Below are 22,567 nucleotides of genomic sequence, written 5' to 3'. Positions count from 1 at the left end.
TTCTGCATGTACATTTTTTCTTGCACCTTATTCTGTTGCTGCCTTGATCATTGAATTTCCCCAGTATGGGAGCAAGAAAGTCTCTGATCTAAATGTAACAAGTTGAAAACAGTGGAAAACACCATTCACTGTAGTGTCTGATTTCATGGTTTAGTTCTGATTTAGTTCAGATTAAAAGCTCACCAATGTGATCTCAGTCTTCTTCAACCCGACTAAAACAATGTCAGACAGAACAGTGAGTCAATGAAAGGAAACTGGGACATTTTTACTCTTTCCACTGTCGTACATTCTTTGTCCTCACTCTTCCTCATAACTCCCATCATCAAAAACTTCAGCCCTTTCACAAAAAACATTCATTTGAGTCACTGAACAGATGCTCATATGATGTGTTTGGGATTGAAAACCTGTGTTTATACGTATATTTGCTTAGACCAGATTGGACATTTGCTGTTGTTTCCACCTGCTCAGCGACTGCATATAGAAATGAACTCCGAGATAAATCTGCTTCAATGCATCTGTTCTTGTGTTACATTCATGTTCTGGTGTTTGGTCCCTGACAAATAAATCCACTAATGAACTAAAGCCATGTTTGGATTCAGTGTCATTGACTCTGAAGGGATCGGTGTGTCTGATCCAAGATTCTAATAGTTTTAGATATTTACCTCCGCCAAGGAGGTTATGTTTTTGCCAGGGTTTGTTTGTCTGTTTGTCTGTTTGTTTGTCTGTCCGTTAGTGTGCAACATAACTCAAAAAGTTATGGACAGATTTGGATGAAATTTTCAGGGTTTGTTGGAAATGGGATAAGGAAGAAATGATTAAATTTTGGTGGTGATCGGGGGTGGGGGGGCCCACAGGGGGGGGCCACTGATCAGCCTTGGCGGAGGTCTGCGCTCTCCGAGTGCTTCTAGTTCATTATAGTTTAGTTTTATTTAGTTTTGATTTTTTTTTCCTCTAATTCAGTTAGTTTTAATTAGTTTTTAGAGCAGGTTTGCTAGTTTTTATTAGTTTTCATTCTGGCCTAAATGCTTAGTTGTAGTTTAGTATTAGTTTTAGTTTTGTTGTATCTTTTCTCTTCTTCTCCATCGTATTCAAATAAATCCCAGACAGGACTCTGCTGCTTTCTCCTAACTTTAGCCTCCATGTTTCCAGGTAGAGTGGGGACCAGAGGACGACTGTAAACCACAAGTAATGACAAGTGACGGACCGTTAAATATCATATTGTGCCACTAGCTAAAATTGCTCAAGGGAAATAAATTGATTTCATATCAATTCAACATTGACAAAGACGAAAACGAAGGGAATTCTATCCATAATTTTTATACGTTTTAGTTCGTTTTGTAAGCACACAATACAGTTTCAGTTAGTTATAATTTTATTCTTTTAATTACAGTTTTTATTTATTTCAGTTAACGAAAATGTTTTTACAATTCTAGTTCTCGTCATTTCGTTAGTTTTCGTTAACAATAATAACCTTGGTCTGATGTCCATAAATCAGTGGACAGTCACAGATAGAAGAACCTGCCTGAGAATGGTCCTGGTGTTCAGTGTTCTTCAGGGTCCCAGTGGTCCAGAGGTGGTTGTCTGTCCTGTACAAATACAAACACCTCATTCAGCAGACGCTCAATAGTGACAACTCAACATGTCCACAAAGAAATAACGTAAATTCCGAACTATAAGCCGCTACTTTTTTCACACGCTTTGAACCCTGCGACTTAAACAATGGTTCGGCTAATTCATGTTTTACAGGATAACGAACTTCATGCCACCAGTACATTTAGGCTCATCACACCAGACCAATGAAATTACCCAACAGGTTACAGTGGACCAATGAAATCGTCGAATTAGGGATGCAAATTATCGATTAATCCATTAATCATAAGTTGGTTAACTTTATTGATCGATTAATGATTAATTGATAAGTGGTGATTTTTCGGAGAATCTGAATTTCTCTTTCAATGGGTTCTATAAGAATAAAAGCTACATACTGTTTATATACTTAATTAAAAAAGCATGTCATATTCCTTAATGATTGATTTATTGAACCATTGGATACAGAACAGACAATGACATTAATGGAGTAGAACTAAAGAAATTCAACAGAGAAATGAAATAAAATAAATGGATCTGAAGAGGGGCAGTTTAGAAGAAATGGGCATTTCCAACTTGACCCCCGCTCTATTTTCCCATGGTCACCGGGGTGACCGCGGGACATACCTGTGGCCCGGATCAGGAGCCTGGAGGATGTTTTCAACTTCTGTCTCACTGACCAGATAGTCCAGATGACTGTGGACTAGACCAACCTCCAGGGAAAATGCTCCGATCCAATTCTGACCCCACATTCGTGCATGTATTTAGGTGGGGGTGCACCGCTCCCACAAACAGACAGGCCGGTCTGTGTTTGGCTCCACCATGTCCCTAAAGCCATTCTAACTCATCAACACCATGATCCAGTTCGATGACCGGCTATCCCAGCCCCGGCGTTGCAGTGCGGACAAACCATCAGCCTTCGGACAGGACGTAGAAAAGTGCAATTAACTGACAATTAATAATTTAATTGAGCAAATTCTTATCGACAATTAATTGATGGTCGGTTAACTGTTTACATCACTAGTTCGAATCACTGTCAATCAAACACACTCACTAAATTCTTCAGATCAGTCATTTTGCGCATCATGCAAACACCATCATGGAAAACACATGAAGAAATGCATATGAGGCAGCTTTCAAGTTAAAGGCAATCGATCTGACTGTTGAAGAAGGAAACAGAGCTGCTGCATGTGAGCTTGGCATCAATGACTCGATGGTGAGACGTTAGCGTGCAGCTTATATTCAGGTGCGCTCCATAGTCCAGAAATTACAGTACTCCAAATACGCAGCTCAGTTTGTCGCCCACAGCACAACAGCTGTTGAAAGCACTTCATGTTGTTCAAGTCTACGTCCAAACTGACCAAAAAACTCATTAATGTCATTATTCAATTATTTTATCTCTGGTAAAAAATGTAATTAAACCCTCGATGTCACCAGTTAGAAATATGTCTCTGATAGAATCTGATCCATAAGCTATGAAAATAAATATATTGCACATTAAATGAACACATATAAAGGCTGATCAGTGTTTAGATGCAGTATTTTTACCACAATGTGTAACTTTTAAACTACACACACTGCTGATACATTGGATTGTTAAACTTTAGTCTTTGTTGGAATTACTGTACTTTCCGGAATATAAGCCGCTACTTTTTTCTCACGCTTTGAACCCTGCGGCTTGTACAATGATGCAGCTCAAGTATAGATTTTTACAGGCTAATGGCCTCCAGGGGGCGCTTTAGCAGGAAGCACAAAAGTGAGACAGACAGGTGGAAGAGGTGATGAAGAGGAGAAGTTTTAAGCTTAACTTTTAACAATCATTTTGCGTGTCATGCACAAACCCTCATCATGGAAAACACACAAAGAAATGCATATGATGCAGCTTTTAAGTTCAAACCAATCGATGTGTCTGTCCAAGAAGGAAATAGAGCTGCAGCACGGAAGTGACAATGAGAGCGACAACAGAAGAGAGACTGAGAAGGTGTGTGACGGAGCCTTTCTGAGGCTGTTCAACTCCCGACACTAAAGAAGACGACTGCAGTGGTTCAATGAGCAGAAGGAAGATGAAGATAGCGATCAATGACTTTTCTGGGTTTTTTAACCAGTCGTGCTCCTGCCGTTTTACTGCCGTGTTACAGGCACTGTTTGGAAAAAAGCAGTTAAGGTATGGAAATAAATATTTACATAATCTGTCTGTTTACCATCTTTCTGTGTAAATATCTCATGTTACAGCGTGGACATCTGCGGCTTATAGTCAGGTGCAACTTATAGCCCAGAAAGTACAGTATGTCTTTTATTTTAAGTAACTTTGAGGAACAGATTTCTTCTTTCAGATCAAAATGGTTTCTGTAGTTAAACCAGTTTATGGAATCGAGTGATATTAAATACAGGAATCCCAATTATCTGAACCAGAGATGGCTAAGGCAAAAGGTCACTTTATCAACAAGGATAAAAACTTTCCAAATTCACTTATATATCTGTACAACACTCAATTTCACAGTGCATTTACTGGCTACAAGACATAAAAATAAAATCCATATCATAGTTTTTACCATTAGAACCAAGGAGACCAGAATCTTTGATGCTGTTTTTTTCAGTTCATTGGATCAGTTCTACTCTTGGTTTTGACACTTGTGGCTGCGATTCTGTCGTCACTATGGAGAAGGTGGTTCTCCACAGCTGATGCATTTGAAGACATAAATGTGGAAGACGGACAAAGTGTGGAGTGAGAAACCCTGACACTGACCTGCTTGGACTGGTTGACACACAGTGGATCTGCCAGACTTGGACAGGACGGATCTTCAATCCCTCGCTGAAGGACAGTCACATACAGGGTGGGGAAGCAAAATTTACAATATTTTGAGGCAGGGATTGAAAGACAGTGTATGACCAATTAGTTTACTGAAAGTCATGAGAATTTATTTGCCACAAGAAAATGTACATAATAGAAAATGTTTTTATTCTATGTGTCCTCCTTCTTTCTCAATAACTGCCTTCACACGCTTCCTGAAACTTGCGCAAGTGTTTCTCAAATATTCGGGTGACAACTTCTCCCATTCTTCTTTAATAGTATCTTCCAGACTTTGTCGTAATAGTTTTGCTCATAGTCATTCTCTTCTTTCCATTATAAACAGTCTTTATGGACACTCCAACTATTTTTGAAATCTCCTTTGGTGTGACGAGTGCATTCAGCAAATCACACACTCTTTGACGTTTGCTTTCCTGATTACTCATATGGGCAAAAGTTTCTGAAAAGGTATGGATAATAGTGTTAGGTATGATTATGACATCAATATATGTTTGGTTTCAAAACAATTGACGTAGTGCCTGCTGAGAAAAAACAACTAAATGTTCATTGTAAATTTTGCTTCCCCACCCTGTACACACATCTGAAGAGCATCAGAGAACAAGTCTACATGTACCATCAGCTACACAATGCTGTCATATATGCCTGGAGTTACAGCCCCTGGTTCAACACCAAGCATAAACGAAACTCTACTCACCAGAAGTTGGGAGAGTCCCATATTCCATCGGCTCAGAGCAGTCGGCAAAGTTCTAGGATGATTCAGCAAACAGGAGTTCAGAACCACACACAGGACAAACTGTGAAAACCTCAAATGACACATTTACGATTAGGGCTGTGTATTGGCAAGAATCTGGCGATACGATACAAATCACAATACTAGGATCACGACACGATATATCACGACTGTAGGAGCTATTTGTCCGGATGCTGTCCTCCATGGGATGCCAGACAGCAGGGGGCAGAATCGTCCCCTGTTGTCTGGCAAACCTGGATAAAACAGCTGATAATGACACGTTACAGTAACATCAAGTGACCCTTCTGAGGAAGGCTACAGGTTGGAGCCGAAACATGTCAAGATAAAAAAAAAAAAAAAAAAAAATCAACTTGTTTTTTTTTTTTTTATCTGTCTGACAAAAAAAGAAACCTTTCTAAGTTTCAGCAGACAGTATGAACCTAATCGGACAAGAAATACTCCAACAGCAGCAAGAAATGAATAAAAACATGAGGGTCATACAAGACTAAACTCAATGTCATTCATGAAGAAATCTGAAATCAACAACATGTGCAAATTTGACTGATTCATTCACCGCAAAGTTAGTAATTATAAAAGATGTACACTTGTAAAACGACACAACGATGACGAAACAAGAGAAATAACCTGGATGTTATCGATGGTTCTGTCTGTGAAGTGTACAGTGGATCCAAAAAGTCAGTTCATCCACTGGACTTTGGTCTGAGGGTTCTCCACAGTAATCCAGACCCATTTGGTTCTACCAGGTCTAGATGAATGCTGGTTCTGGATGTGTTCTTAGGGTTCTTTTCAGTCTGATGTGTAGTTGTAAATGAATACTAACTCAGATGAAGGCTGGTCCTGGTGGGTCTCAGTTCTGTCTGTTGTTGTAAAACCGTCCTGGTTGGTTGTTTGGTTGATTCACAGATTCTGTTTGTTCAGAAAAACATCAGTTCTTCTGTCAGATGTTTGTTATAATTTGGTTTTTGTGTTATCAGTATTCATTGTCTGCTGACATTCTAGAACATCTACTAAAATTAACATCCTGAAAATAGAGTTGAACTAAGCTCCTCCCACTGGTGCTGGTGGAACCTGTCAGAACAGGGCAGGTTTTACTCCATTCCAGTCGACAGTTCACTGGAGACACACCAACACCGGGACTCTTCCACCAGCCTTCAACAGGTCAGTTTTCTATTCCACACTTTGTTTGGGTCAACTCACATTTGTCGTGTTTGAATCGTCCACAATAAACTTTCACCACGTCAGTGATGTTGATTACAGGTTAAAACTGGTTTGGGTTTGAGTTGAACTGACTGGATGATGTTGCATCAGCTCCATTTGTCTTCAGGAAATATCTTCCGATGTAAGACTGTGACAGTCATGTGAGTTGAAGTCATACTGTAAAACCGATGGAGGATGATGTAAAAGGCTCGTTGAGATTAATATACTCACAGCTGTTGAACTGGCACAGGAGTGAGTTTCAGTGGATGATTGGTGACATTTCATAACAGTGAGTCTCAGAAACTCAAATATTTGTTGTAACGACGCTGACAGACAGGAATCTTCTGCAGTACAACCTGAATAGAACACATCAAACATGTTAAGCTGACAACATGGATTTTCTACCTCGTGGTTTTTGAAGTGGACTCACAAAGTGGAGTCATCTGCTACTAAACATACTGTTGGTAGATGGACTTGAGGTCAAAGGTCATCCTAGATTCAGTCCAACAGTCATACTCATAGGTGCAGTCATGGCCTTCACAGAGGGTTCAGGTCTGGGATGCAGGTCTTTCTCTCTGACATTTTTAACTCTTTGTGAATGTCTACTCCTACAGACTGAGGGAATTACCCACAGTTTATAGAGCTGTGACAAACATGGGTTTAGCACTGAAAAAAAATTAAACTTGACATTTAGACAGAAACATAAAGCTTTAACATGGTTCACAAAGCTCATCAAACCACAGCAATAAAAGACTTAGATTTTTGCATCCATTTTTACTTTATGATGCTGTTTTATAGCATCTTTAAATAGGACTGACTATGACTACTTTATGTAACCTGAATGAAGAATTTAAGTGTGACTTAACTCCAGTTCTGAGTCAGACCCCGCCTCTATAAAAGGTTCTCCAGAGTCTCAGAGGCTGATGGAGCTGATGAGGGTCTGGATGTCAGGCAGGATTAGTTCAGGGACATCAGGACACAATCAGACACTTCTACGTTGAGGATATTTTCTCCCGTTTTTCACACGGTCAGTCTTTCCCCTGTTGGAACTGAAGTCCTGAACCCTCTTAAACTGACCAGACTCACTGATAGTGTCATCCTGCCTCTGGACTGGACTGGATGCCCTCAGCTGTTTTTCATCTGTGGTTTTGGAGGTAAAATCTGCTCCTGTGTGTGTCAGGTGGTTCTGAACAGATGAAACGCCTTCATTTCCTGTTTGTAAAATGAAGCAGGTTTGTCAGAGTCCGACTGAAGGACTGGTGGACTGAACACCTGCAATGACAGGAGCTAACGTTGACTGTTTTTGTGAATAATCGACTGCGACTATGGATGTGTCTGATCACAGTTAAAACACTCAGGGTCTGGTCCACAGGCAGCTGTTTCAACGCCTCCATTGACTACTTTACACACGGGACATTCAATCCCAAATCAACCAGATTTCAGAAAGTGTCCCACATGACCCCCTCAGAAGATTCTGAAAAAATTCACACTTGTTCACCTACCAGATAAACAAACATATCCAAAGTTTTAATGTCATATCTTGTAATAGTTTAGGAGATACAGCACTTTGAAAATTAATGTTTTGTTTTTTTTTTTTATTTTGCAAATTTGCTTTTTGGCCAACTTTGAGGCGCTATATCTCCTTAGGTATTCAAGCCACACTACTGAAACTTACTGTCTGGGCTGAAATCCCCTGAAAAGACCATATTTTGCATCAAAATAATTGTAGGTGCCTTCATGTTTGGTCCATGAGGCCTTGAAATCAGGTGAAAAGGCTAATTCTTCAAAATGTCCTCTCTTCAGGCTTGCACTGTGCCATAATGGATGAATGTAGAGACCTAATGTTTTTTTTTGCATGGATTCTTATGGTCAAGATGCAACAATATACTGCAAAAAGACTACATTTCCATGAAAAGTGTTGCTGTGAGGCAATGAATAAAATGGGTTGATTTCAGTTTTTCACAAAAATACTCTTAATTTGAGCACCCAAATTACCATGTGGCCAGTTAATGAAATTTTGAATTTTTTTACCATGTCTTCATATATGTTTCACGATGTTGTGCACAAAATTTTAGCTTTGGGATAGAACTGGTTCTATTTTTAATTTTTTTTTTTTTTTTACTGCATGACTATATTTTTGTCAAATTGTACACAAACGTAGGTGTAAATGGCATTTTTTACAGTATAATGGCATTTATTACTGCACAAGTTATGATAATACTTGAGACATTTGAACTAGGGTGTGGAACCGCATGATGGTTCAGACAGAATAATTATAGATTTCCCAGAGCTGGCTCAACTCGCAAATTTGCAAAATAAAAAAAACAAAACAAAACATTAATTTTCAAAGGGCTGTATCTCCTAAACTATTACAGATATGACATTAAAACTTTGGATGTGTTCGTTTATCTGATAGGTGAACAAGTGCGAATTTTTTCAGAATTTTCTGAGGGGGTCATGTGGGGACCATTGGTTGAATTGCCATGGAATGACCCACACATATTCCGTCCAGTTCAGTGGTTGGAACACTCAGCGTCCTCATCACCAAAACATCCTGAGCACACAGCTGTTTGTCCCACTGCACTGACAGCACTCTGAGTAAAACAGACATGGACGGCCATGGCTCAGGTGGTAGAGCAGGTCAAACATCTACTCGTACTGACAATAATGCTGCGTTCCAGTCCACCCGTAACTCATGTTTTTCCAACCTTCTACCAGTGAAACGGCACTGGAATGTCAGTCAGACCTGTGACTTCCCACCTGTGAACTCGCACTAGATCGATGTTCTCCCAGTTCCGAGTTCTGATGCAACGTAGCAATGGCACCCCCCATGGATGCGGTGTTTATGCAGATTGTTTATTAAAACAAGGTATTGCTCTGACAGTTATCTGCAAATGTTCTGCATAATCAGCAGCTGCTCTACCGTTAGCTAGTTTTCAGTCCAATGAGGGCAAGAATAAATTAATACCAAATACGATCTAAATGTACAAATACCATAACATAAAAGGTAGAACAGCTTCTCTTCTCTTGCCTTATGCGCCATTTTTCCTCCTCTGTTTCCCTCAAATAAGCAAAGAACAAACACCTTTGGCGATAGAAATGAGTGTAAATGAGCATAACGTATGGTCCACCATGCTGGTTTGTTTACATCTAACTCCCACAATTCATTGCACTCAGGCAGTTTGGTGTGACTTGCCTGGAACATTACAAAGTTGTGAGTCATGTTCTGAAGTCATGACTAACGGGCTCAAAAATCAGCCTGGAACACAGCATAACATCATGAAAAACAGTGAAACTAAGCTCCTCCCACTGGTGCTGGTTAAACCTGTCGAACCAGGTGAGGCTGTGTTTCATTAAACTGGTGTTAGATTGAGTTCAACTGACTGGATGATGTTGTATCCGCTTCATTTGCTTTTGCAGATTCAGGAAATACCCTCCAATGTATGACTGTGACAATCATGTGAGCTGAAGTCATACATAACACAGTGAGTTTTAGTGGATGACTGGTGATATTTCAATTACAGTGTCACTGACAGAGTGAGTCTCAGAAACTCAAAGGTTTGTTGTTGTAATGACGCTGACAGACAGGACTCTTCTGCAGTACATCCTGAACAGAACACATCAAACACATGTTAAACAGATAACATGGATTTTCTAGCCCATGTGGTTGTGGAAGTGGATTCAGTCAAGCTGTTTTCAGACTAACAGAGAACCGCGCCGGTTCCTGCACCTAATCTTGAATCGGTCGACTTGCTCACACTGAAAATCAGAGCGTTCAGGAACTGAAAAATTGGTTCCCAGTGGGCATCAAATAAAGATTATTTTTTCTAAGTGAACTGTGACGACATGAATGGACGTCACCAGATTGGTCCGTGTTCGCCTGCTGAGGTTACATCTCTAGATTGGGCCTCGTTGCCTTCTTCTCCACAGCAGATGTTGGAGCATGGCTTGGTGCAGATAAATAATGATCTGTATTAAGAATATAAATGCTCGCAGGTGGTTGATGATGTGATCCATTCCATAGCACTGTTATTATTTTCACTGCTATGAACACATCCACTTCGTATGACCTTTTTTTGTTTTTGGTGGTGAAGCAATGCCCTCTGTTGATGACACGTCATCATAATGCCATAATGATTATTATTAGTAATAACCTCTGCTCCCTGATGAATCTACTGGCACCTGACAGCTAGAGTGACAACTGAAGCCTCCCTAAAGAAAACTTCCTATGTCTCTAAAAACATCTATAAGTCTTGGTTGTTTCACAGTAATAAAATATTGTGTATTTAATTTGTACAGTTGTGATTTTTAAACCTACATATGAAGCCAAAGACAAATTCGCTGCCTGCATGGTGTGTCAGGAACAAACTGCAATAACTCCCAAACTGGAGCAAAATGACATATTGGTCTTGCAGACAGTTCCCAGAGCGAGGAGAATATTCTGTGTTCTCATGGAGTATGTAGCAGGCCTGTAAGTGGACCCTTCTCTGAGTCTACAGATCATTGTGGACCAGCTGAGTCACCGTACAGGAGGGATTGGACTCACTATCCCACATTCCATCACATTCATCAGAATATGAACAGACTTCAGCGTAAAGGCTGAAATCATCTGTCAGACTTTGGCCACAGCGTGTAGGGAGTGTGCATGTGTTTCCACACTGGAAACCATTTCCAAATACTCAAACCAGGGCTGAGCCTCAAAGACCTCAGCTATTGTATATCTTTAAACAGCTGGAAAATGAACATGTACAACACCAGATGTAAACAGGATTTACAGTCAATTTGAGTCTGACGATAAAGATGAAACTTCAGCCTAGAAATAACAGAATCTAGTTCACGCACAGATGAAGTGAATATTTGAGATCGATACTTTTCTGAATTTATTTGGTGAACATGTCAGTGGAATAACTGAATATAATAATGATAATCAAATGTCCAAATGTGATTCTAGATCCTATAGACTCAAGTCCTGACTTCAGTAATATGGGGGTGATATGGCAGCGGCGGCTGGTGAAATTATTTTTTGGTGGGTGCAGTATTCAAGTCAGTTTTCAGCTGCTTTATAACCACACCTCACCACCAGGATACACCAGAGTACATGGAGCACTATTTTAAATTATTATTTAAATAAAAATACACAGTATGTGTTTTCAGTCATGTATTTTTATATGTAAATCTCACCTGTCTATCCTTCAAACATGTTAATTTTTCTATGACTCTATTATTAAAGTCAGCCATGTCCCTGACAAGTGTCTTTTCCACTGGAGAGTATGGACAATGCATTTAGACCAGGGGTGGAGGTAGTGTGACTCGATCACATGGCGTTAAAAAAATAGACGATCAACGTAAGGCACAGGTGTCAAACTCCGGTCCTCGAGGGCTGGTATCCTGCATGTTTTAGATGTTTCCCTCTTCCAGCACACCTGACGGTCGTTATCAGGCTTCTGCAGAGTTGGATGATAGGCTCATCATTGAATCAGGTTGTTGGAAGAGGGAAACATCTAAAACATGCAGGATACCGGCCCTTGAGGATCTGAGTTTGACACCCCTGACGTAAGGGTTAGAAATGACCGCTGATACCCCTCATACTGGGAATCTATTCTGCCTCTCCCCACAATGAAGTCCATTACGCCCTTTTCCACCAAACGCCCAGGAACTTTATTACAAGGAACTTATTTGGGTAAAAGAGGTTCCTGGTAATTGTGTTCCATTGCACCCAAAGTTCAGGGGTAATTTATTCAAATCAGGTTGATGATGTATGAGGAAACAGTAAAAGAAACTGCAGTACAGTTCATGTACATTCACAAACTCAGTTCTAGTTCAATAAAATGACACACTACTTTAAGTGTACATTTATACTTATTTATTTATTTAAATATTAATGTTTTTGTAAAATTATTTTAGGTGATTCCTATTGTCTCTTCATGTAAAGCAGGTGGGGGCGGCACAGTAGCACCCTCTATTGATGAGCCGCCACTGTGATATGGACTGATCCACACGTACTTTTAGTGAGCTGCACAGACTCAACAGTTTGAGCATCATGTGACAAAAACACCCTTTCATGTATAGTGGTCACTACAGTGGACAGTTATTCTACAACTGTTCTCTTATCATATTTTCAAGGATTTTATTGTTTCAGTTCCATATCAGCAAACACAGTACATTCATGCATCATCCCAAACACTGCAATTCATTCCATTACTGTAACTCTGCTGTTGATAAACCTGATCTGCACTAACATGTTTGAGTGTAAATCAGGTGCTTGTTATTGTTGTTACACTGTCATTAACATTAATTTTGTGTTTTGTTTTTTTTTGCATATAATCCTCATAAAGTGAGTTTGTTAAAATGTGACAAAACATCAGATTAACAACATTTTAAAAAATTATTTCATAGTTTTTCACACAGTGTCCGTAAAAACATGTTTCTTTGCTTCAAAAATTAAACACATGGTGTCCAGCTGAGTGGACATTTTTGCAACTCCATGAAAAATAGGTTCATAAAAAACTATTTCAATGGCATTTTTTTTTTCCACGCGTAAAGAGGAATAAAAACTCTCAACACTCACACAATTGAGGTTCTCACAATTCATGCATGAAAGGGTTAAAGATGCGCTGTGGCTTGATGCTGGTTTTCGGTTTCACTAAACAGCTGAGTTATTTCAGAAATATGAGAGGATGGAACATACTAAATCTAAACCAATCAGCTGTTACCACCGATAAACCACATGGTCCTGATTGAGTCCATTTACTTAAACCTACAGAACATTATTGAAATGAAAGGTTCTATCCAGGTTTCCAGTGAAGAACATGAGCAGTGAACACAGTTCAAAACCACAACCTGCTGTTACTGATTAGCAGGTGATTCAACCGTCTCCTCTGGTCATGTGATCTCTGCTCTGGATGGTTCAGTCTTACAGGTTTTAATGGAAATCTGAGAAATTGCTAGGACACGGTATTGGGTTACAGACTGGAAACCAGGCAACTAAACCGGTTCATCTTCAACATTTCCTGACGTATTTTGAGTGTCAGCGCGAGTTCTCCTTCACTTCACATCAGCTCAAGGACGCCATCTAATGGTCTGACAGTAGAACTACAGCAGCGAGTAACACACCCACATGTACCATTACACTTCAACTCACACTCAAACAAGCAGCACCGACAAACAACTTCATTAAACACACACCATATAAGATGTGGGATGCAGGTCTTTGTCCAAAACCCTGAGTCTGGTTTGTCTCTGGTCCACATCTGACACCTGTCCATCATATAACCATGTCGCAATTCTGCTGTGTTTTCAATGTTTGTTGTGTGACTAATGTGGATTCAGCAGAATGGACCAGGGTGAGGACAGAGAGGAGGGAGCCCCTCCCCCACAGACCACCAACGGGACCCCCACAGGACCTGGACCTGACAGACCCCCTGGAAGCTCAAAGGTGATGGACCACCATCTGGATCTGTCCACCACTGTTTCTCCATGTTTAATGTTTACTGTTTTATATTCGTATACCTGCCTTCTGCACCTGCTTTAATCTGTTTTTCATGTCTGTTTCTGTTTTTATCTGCTGTATGTAAAGTGTCTGAGTTATATGAAAAGCGCTATACAAATAAAAATGTATTATTATGTCAGAGCTCAGCACTAAAACCACTGACATCACTATTCACAGACCTGGACCCGGACCTAGACCCGCTGTGTGTCCATGAAGAGTACTGACTGCAAGGAATTCAATATTAACTTCAAACAGAAACGTTCATCAGGCTCAGAGTATGTTGTCCTCATTCAGAGACAAAGTGCAACACAAAAACACTTGGATGTAAATGTTGATCCAACCAGAGACACTATGGATGAATAGATCCTCCAGGACTCACCAGGAAACTGGGTTTGGATTCCTCATGTGATGGAGAGTTTTCTGTGTTCAGTTTCAGTTTTCAGACACGTTTCCATACAGTAGTAGGTCTATACAGCAGCTGGGTGGAAATATCACGGGTGGCTGTGGACACATGGGTACAAAGAGCCTCTGTCATTATATTCACCTGGTTGAAGTCAATAGCATCTGACAAATACATTGATAACATTATTTTACACATTAGTATAAACATTTACTGTTCACTAGATATTAATGGCCTGATTAACATAAACTAAATGATCCTAATCTAATATTTATTTGTGTTTCATTAGACTGTGACATTTTAATCAGATTAAGAAATGATTGATCTTCAGTGTGTTGTTTGTTTTCCTATTGTTTCTGCAGTTTGTTTGAATATTAAACCCACTATTTTCTTGATGACCAGGATCCATTACAGACCAGAGTCCTCTGGACCTGGACCCAGGCGTGGCGCCCTTCAGGAGTGACTGGTCCATGGAGTTCCCACCATTCTTCTCTATAGAGACGTAAGTTTGATGTAAATGTCAGATAATAATAATAATAATAATAATAATGATAATAATAATAATAATAATACATCAGTTTATATAGCGCTTTCTAAGTACTCAAAGACGCTTTACAATAAACAACCAAGGGACAAACATACATCCAACGGGTAAGCAGATACAAAGTTAATGCTAAATAGTAATCGAAGAACAAATACAGAGACAAATACTGACAAAAGAAAAAACAACACAAAAGAAGGCAGGTGAGAGTGGAGGAGGTTGAGCGGGCAGTCAATTTTCGAATGATGATCTGAAGAGGTGGGATTTGAGTTGGCTTTTGAATGAGGTGATTGTGTCGGAGTTCCGGATGTGAATGGGTAGAGAGTTCCAGAGGGTGGGGGCGGCGATGGCAAAAGCCCTGTCACCCAAGGTGCGAAACTTAGTCTTGGTGATGGGGGCGAGAAGATTAGCATCTGCAGAGCGGAGGCGGCGAGTAGGGGAGTGGCGGTGAAGTAAATCAGTCAGGTAAGGGGGGCAAGGTTGTGCAGGGCTTTGTAGGTGATGAGGAGGATCTTGAAGTTAATGCGTTGTTTGAACAGGGAGCCAGTGAAGTTGACGGAGGATGGGTGTGATGTGATCTCTGGAGCGGGAGTGGGTGAGTAACCGGACGGCTGAGTTCTGAACATACTGTAATTTTTGGAGGGCAGTGGAAGGAAGGCCATAAAGAATGCTATTACAATAATCTAGACTGGAGGTGATGAAGGCATGGATGAGTGTTTTGGCAGCTGAGGGGGAGAGGGTGGGGCGGAGGCGTGCAATGTTGCGAAGATGATGGAAGGAAGTTTTGGTGACATGACTGATGTGTGATTTGAAGGAAAGGGTGGGGTCCATGATGATGCCGAGGTTTCTGGCCAGGGGAGAGGGGGTGACTGAGTGACCATCAATGGAGAGTGAGAAATTCTGGGAGGAGGGGAGAAGAGATTTTGGTCCAAAAATGATGATTTCAGTTTTATTGCTGTTGAGTTTGAGAAAGTTGTTGGTCATCCAGGTTTTAATGTTGGTGAGGCAGTTGGTGATGGTGGAGAGAATGGCAGAGGTGATGGCTTAGTGGAGATGTATAGCTGGGTGTCGTCGGCATAGCAGTGAAAGTGGAGACCATGGTGACGGATGATATGATCGAGCGGAAGTATGTACAAGATGAAGAGTATGGGGCTAAGCACAGAGCCTTGAGGGACACCGTGAGATACAGGGGTGGTGTTGTGATTTGTGGTTGTTGATGGAGATGAAGTGAAATCTGTCGGACAGGTAAGAGGTGAACCAGGAAAGGGCAGAGCCAGTGATTCCAATGGAGTGCAGACGGCGGAGGAGGACTGAGTGATTGATGGTGTCGAAAGCTGCACTGAGGTCGAGGAGAAGGAGGATGGTGAGGGAACCGGAGTCAGAGGAGAGTAGGATGTCATTGGTGACTTTGAGAAGGGCGGTTTCAGTGCTGTGATGTGAACGGAATCCAGATTGAAATGTTTCATACAGTGTGTTGCAGAGGAGATATTGCTTGAGTTGGGCTGCGACAACTCTTTCCAGTATTTTTGACGGAAATGGAAGGTTGGAGATTGGTCTGAAGTTATTGGGGTCATTGGAATCTAGGCCGGGTTTCTTAAGGAGGAGGGTGATGGCGGCAGTCTTGAGAGATAGGGGGACTGTACCAGTGGTTAGGGAAGAGTTGATGGTCTCAGTGATGAGTGGGGCAAGAGGGGTGAGACAGGCTTTGATAAGGGGGGAGGGGATAGGATCAAGAGGGCAAGTGGGTGATTTCATGCTGGAGAGTATTTCAGATGTGTTCACTGTATATTAAATATATATTACATATATATTAAACATCGTGCATGATGTATATTACATATATATATTAAAAACTGACTTTAGTTTGAAGGTTTATAACGTGTTCATTTTCAGCTCCAATTCTTCACATCATCTATTGTCAAAAGGTGTCATGAGTATAAAATAAATGGACATTTAAGCTGCTAACCAAACTGATTTTAATGTTTCTACCAACAGAAAGTACATTGTGTGTGATGTTATTAGTTTATTTCAAAATGCAACTTGGTTAAATTATTTCAGTGTGTGTATAAGTACTTTCTGAACACATTTCAACAATACCACAATAGCAACTGTGATAATTTTGGTCACAGTAATAGTGATATGAAATTTTCATATTGTTCCATCTCTACTCACAGCTGAGGAGTCTTCTTTTACTGAACCCAACCACATCCTCTATTTGATCATTTATGTAGGAGAGGTGTTGGTTTTGTCCTTGTTAGTGAGATTTTCATATCAATGCAAATTCAACCTTGTTACATAAAACATGTAATTATAATAAATACTGAAGATCTGTCGTCACAGAGAATTCATCACAAAGTCAGTCAGTTTCATCCAGTTGTGATTCTGAATGTGATACAACTGGAGGTAAAGTTGGACATAAATAATCGTTCATATGTTTCCTGATGACCAGGATCCATCACAGACCAGAGTTCTCTGGACCTGATCCTGGACCCAGTTGTGTGTCCTTCAAGAGTGACCGGTCCAAGGAGTTCCCACCATTGTTTTCTACAGAGACGTAAGTTTGATGTAAATGTCAGATATGTCCACTCCATATTAAATATATATTAAATATTAACTTTAGTTTGAAGGTTTATAATGTGTTTGTTGTCAGCTCAGATTTTTAATGTCATTTTTTGTCAAATGTTTCAAGAGTATAAAATAAATGAACATTCAAGCCGCTAACCAAACTAACACTACCTCCTGACAAATTAAACTTTCAGTTCAATTAATTTTTTTTTTTTATAGAGCCCAGTATCACAACAATGGCACCTCACAGGGCTTTACAGAAATTGATGAATTGATAAAATACATGATGAAAATAAGCAAACAGTCAAGTATTCAGTTAGTAAACAGTTGGTGAAGTAAATGGATCAACATCCCTGGCAGGCCCCGGCCTTAGACCCTCCTTCTCTGCGAGGAAAAACTCCAAAAAACCCCAGTGGGACAAAGAGAACCCTGAGGGAGAACCAGAGTGAAGGAGAGATCCACTCCCATGGACGGACAGGCTGTAGAGGAGACCAAAGAAACATCTTCATGGTTACTGACCATTCTGAGTTCTGATCAGGGGCGGACTGGGACTAAAAAAAGGCCCTGGACTTTTGCCCAAATTTAAGTGAACAACCCATACACGATCACACATTTAAATAACCACCTGCCAGCGTGTCAAGACTTTCTACCACAAGCCAACAACTATTTGTGTTAATTACTTAATTCATTTACAAAGCACTAGTACAGTCTCAAAATAGGAATATGAAGGTTTTCACAATAAAACAATGAATAATGATCAACAAATGAACAAAACCAAAGTACTGCACAACACTGTCAAAGATAAGTTGGCCTAACCTATTACTCTACATCAGGGGTCACCAAACCTGGTCCAGAGCTCCTATCCTGCATGTGTTAGATGTATCCCTCTTCCAACACACCTGATTCATATGATAAGCCGACCATCAACCTCTGAAAAAGCCTGATAACTTGTTAGGTGTGCTAGAAGAGAGAAACATCTAAAACATACAGCATAGTAGCTCTTGGGGACCAGGGTTGGTGACCCCTGCTCTACATGAACTTGGACTGCATTAACTGAATGCAGTTGTCGTCATCATGGTGAAAACTCAACGTTCTTAACAGATTCCTAATAAATAGGTAGCTGTAGCCTAAGCCTAACCAACCTATACTTATGTCCTGCTGCTCCTGCCGCTCACCAGCACCTCTCACTCATCATCTGAGCTTGCCTGTCCCTGCCTGCTGGAGGATCCTCTGACTCAACCTCCCCCTGGCCGTCCTCCAGTTTTGCTAAATAGCTCAGTCAGCTTTTTGCATTTGGATGCCTCCGCCTGAAATAATATGGCCCTCTTCCCTTTTGATTTTTCCTGGCCACCTTTTTCCTTACACTTCATATTCGACGTTTTCTCACACTCTTCTTTGGGTTTTTCTGTTTCAGGTTTTGTGTATTTCCTCCATGTAATAGCCTAAATAATCATATTGGTGCCACCTGTTGTTTTGATGTTAATATTGCTGATTTCTTTCCCAATTCACCAAATCAATTGGCCGTTGGTGGGACAGCCATTAATATTATATTATAATATTAATATTATTATTATCAGACTTTGACAGAATGTCCTACTGGTCAGTCCGCCCCTGATTCTGATTGGCTGACAGGTGTCCCTTTGTTTTGTCTTAAAGTGACTGTTCAGTAAATCTTCTTCAGTCTCAGAAATGATATTTATATGAAACTAAACTGAGTTCAGTCCTGCGGCCATGATGTCACTGATGGGGATCCTGATAAACTGAACTAAACTAAACCTGTTGATCAACTCAAACCTTGAGTGTGAAGCTCCAAACACACTGAGATATTGATTCTCAGTGGGATCAGCAGGACCAGGACACTGTTTCCACTACAGGGGGTCATGTGACTCATGATAATGTCCATGTGTGTCCACCTGTTGGTGTCAGTGTGGACAGACATAAATTGAGCTCATTGTTGATGTTTGGTCCACAGAGTGGAGCAGCAGAGCTCAGAGGTTCCCACTGGTCTACAGGATCAGACTCAGCTGGACTCCATATTTAAGGTGTGTACATGTCCAACATCCACTGGTCCATCTGTTCTGTCCAATCATCTGCTGCTGCTGGTTTCAGACCAGTGGACGTCACTGTGTCCAACATGGACCTGAGCTTTGGTCCATGGGTGGAGTTTGTGTCCTTCATAATGTTTTCTGTTCCAGCTGTTGGAGGAGAACATCTGCACTTTTGTCAAGAACGAACTGAAGAAGTTCCACCGGGTTCTGAGTACAGATTACCCAGAATGCTTGGAGAGTCTGAAGGATGAGGATGAAGAGCAGAGGAGGAGCTCAGAGGCTTTTCTGAAGATCACACTGAACTTTCTGAGGAGGCTGAAGCACGAGGAGCTGGCTGAGCGTCTGCACCGCAGTAAGACCATTCTGTACAGATTGAACAGATGAAAATACTTGAATTTACTGTGAAAACTGATGGTTTTATCTGGGTCTTCATTCAGGAAGTCAATCTAGAGTTTGTCAGCGGAAACTGAAACATAATCTGCAGCAGAAGTTTGAGTGTGTGTTTGAGGGCATCGCTAAAGCAGGAAACCCCAAAACCCTCCTGAACCAGATCTACACAGAGCTCTACATCACAGAGGGAGGGGCTATGGAAGTCAACCAGGACCATGAGGTCAGACAGATTGAAACAGCATCCAGGAACCCACACAGACCACCAACAACCATCACATGTGAAGACATCTTTAAAACACCACCTGACAGAGATCAGCCAATCAGAACAGTGCTGACAAAGGGCGTGGCCGGCATCGGGAAAACAGTCTCCACACAGAAGTTCAGTCTGGACTGGGCTGAAGACAAAGCCAACCAGGACATCCACTTCATATTTCCATTCACCTTCAGAGAGCTGAATGTGCTGAAACAGAAGAAGTTCAGCTTGGTGGAACTGGTTCATCACTTCTTCACTGAAACCAAAGAAGCAGGAATCTGGATCTTTGAAGACCTCCAGGTGGTGTTCATCTTAGACGGTCTGGATGAGTGTCGACCTCCTCTGGACTTCAACAACACTCAGATCCTGACTGATGTGACAGAGTCCACCTCAGTGGATGTGCTGCTGATGAACCTCATCAGGGGGAACCTGCTTCCCTCTGCTCGCCTCTGGATAACCACACGACCTGCAGCAGCCAATCAGATCCCTGCTCAGTGTGTCGACATGGTGACAGAGGTCAGAGGGTTCACTGACCCACAGAAGGAGGAGTACTTCAGGAAGAGGTTCACAGATGAAGAACAGACCAACACAATCATCTCCCACATCAAGACGTCACGAAGCGTCCACATCATGTGTCACATCCCAGTCTTCTGCTGGATCACTGCTACAGTTCTGGAGGACGTGTTGAAAACCACAGACAGAAGACAACTGCCCAAGACCCTGACTGAGATGTACATCCACTTCCTGGTGGTTCAGGCCAAAGTCAAGAACATCAAGTATGATGGAAGATCTGAGACAGATCCACACTGGAGTCCAAAGACCAAGAAGATGATTGAGTCTCTGGGAAAACTGGCTTTTGAGCAGCTGAAGAAAGGAAACCTTATCTTCTATGAATCAGACCTGACAGAGTGTGGCATCAATATCAGCTCAGCCTCAGTGTACTCAGGAGTGTTCACAGAGGTCTTCAAAGAGGAGAGAGGACTGTACCAGGACAAGAGGTTCTGCTTCATCCATCTGAGTGTCCAGGAGTTTCTGGCTGCTCTTCATGTCCATCAGACCTTCATCAACACTGGAGTCAATCTGCTGTCAGGACAAACATGTGTTCGGTCTAAACTATCAAAGGACAAATCCGTCCAGTTGTACCAGACTGCTGTGGACCAGGCCTTACAGAGTCCCAATGGGCACCTGGACCTGTTCCTCCGCTTCCTCCTGGGTCTATCACTGCCGACCAATCAGAGTCTCCTACAAAGTCTGGTGAAACCAACAGGAAGCAGCTCAAAGACCTACCAGAAAACTGTTGAGTACATCAAAGACAAGATCAGTGAGAATGTGTCTGCAGAGAGAAGCATCAACCTGTTCCACTGTCTGAATGAACTGGATGATGAATCACTGGTGGACCAGATCCAACAGTACCTGAGATCAGGACGTCTGTCCACAGAACAACTGTCTCCTGCTCAGTGGTCAGCTCTGGCCTTCATCTTACTGTCATCAGAAAAAGACCTGGAAACGTTTGACCTGAAGAAATACTCTGCTTCAGAGGAGGTTCTTCTGAGGCTGCTGCCAGTGATCAAAGCCTCCAACAAAGCTCTGTGAGAACAAACAGTTGGATCAAACAACCTCAAATCAATCAATCAATCAAACTTTAGTTGTATAGCACTTTTCATACATGTTACATGTAGCACAAAGTGCTTTACATCAAACTCCCTAGTGTTCTGCAGTTACAATGGAAATAAAAATAAAAGCAACAGAGTAAAGCAATGTTAAAGGTAACAGTTTAATAAAAGCTAAACTAAAAAGATATGTTTTGAGTTTACTTTTAAATATGAACACTCGCAGTGGACCTCAGGTCCACAGGTAGACTGTTCCATAGTTTGAGGCCATAAAAGCTGAATGAGGCCTCACCATGAGTTTTTGTGTGGACTCCAGGAACAGTTAAAAAAATTACTACCTGAGGGTCTGAAAGGGCTCATATGTTAAAGCAAATCAGATAAATAAATAGGGCTAAGACCATTAAGAGCTTTAAAAACCAATACAAGCACTTTAAAATGGATCCTGACGCTCACATGGAGCCAGTGCACAGACCTGAGCACTGGCGTCATATGCTCTCTCTCTTTCTGATCCTTGTCAGCAGTCGGGCTGCAGAGTTTTGGAGCAGCTGCAGCAGTACAGTGGTCTTCTTAGGAAGATCAGAAAGGACAGCGTTACAATAATCAATGCGACTAGTGACAAATCCATGTACCTGTCTCTGCACTGGCTTGAGAGAGAAAGGGTCTTACTCTGGCAATATTTTTTAAATGATAAAAACCGGTTTTGGTGACAGACCTTATGTGTGGCTCAAAGCTAAGCTCACAATCAAATAAAACACCCAGACTTTTAGCCTTTTCAGAAGAGTCTAGTGAATGGGTTTGGAGCTTAGCTTTGAGCCTCTCTCTCTGAGCCTCAGGACCAACAATCAAAACCTCAGTTTTGCCCTGGTTGAGCTGGAGGAAGTTTGCTGCCATCCAGGACTTAATATCTAAAATGCACTTAAAAAGGGT

The 22,567-nt window shown here is 41.3% G+C and overlaps 1 protein-coding gene and 1 long non-coding RNA gene across 2 annotated transcripts in view; both read left to right on the top strand.

The window, feature by feature from the left end:
* The first annotated feature begins 14,698 nt into the window (after window positions 1–14,698).
* On the top strand, window positions 14,699–19,370 carry LOC115422155 (uncharacterized). The gene is made up of 3 exons (XR_003935802.1): window positions 14,699–14,735; window positions 17,224–17,328; window positions 19,312–19,370. It is a non-coding gene; the product is annotated as an uncharacterized LOC115422155 (long non-coding RNA).
* A 103-nt stretch (window positions 19,371–19,473) lies between these two features.
* The window catches only part of LOC115422027 (protein NLRC3-like), a 72,281-nt gene continuing 69,187 nt past the window's right edge, over window positions 19,474–22,567 (top strand). The window contains exons 1-3 of the mRNA XM_030138068.1: window positions 19,474–19,497; window positions 19,535–19,752; window positions 19,838–21,619. Of these exons, the coding sequence (XP_029993928.1) occupies window positions 19,474–19,497; window positions 19,535–19,752; window positions 19,838–21,619 (2,024 nt within the window). The remainder of the gene's footprint in view (window positions 19,498–19,534; window positions 19,753–19,837; window positions 21,620–22,567) is intronic.

The sequence above is a fragment of the Sphaeramia orbicularis genome, chromosome 7 (assembly GCF_902148855.1).
Source record: "Sphaeramia orbicularis chromosome 7, fSphaOr1.1, whole genome shotgun sequence".
NCBI classification, from domain to species: domain Eukaryota; kingdom Metazoa; phylum Chordata; class Actinopteri; order Kurtiformes; family Apogonidae; genus Sphaeramia; species Sphaeramia orbicularis.
The sequence above is the reverse complement of the archived record's forward strand: the minus strand, read 5'-3'. Positions and strand labels throughout refer to the sequence as shown.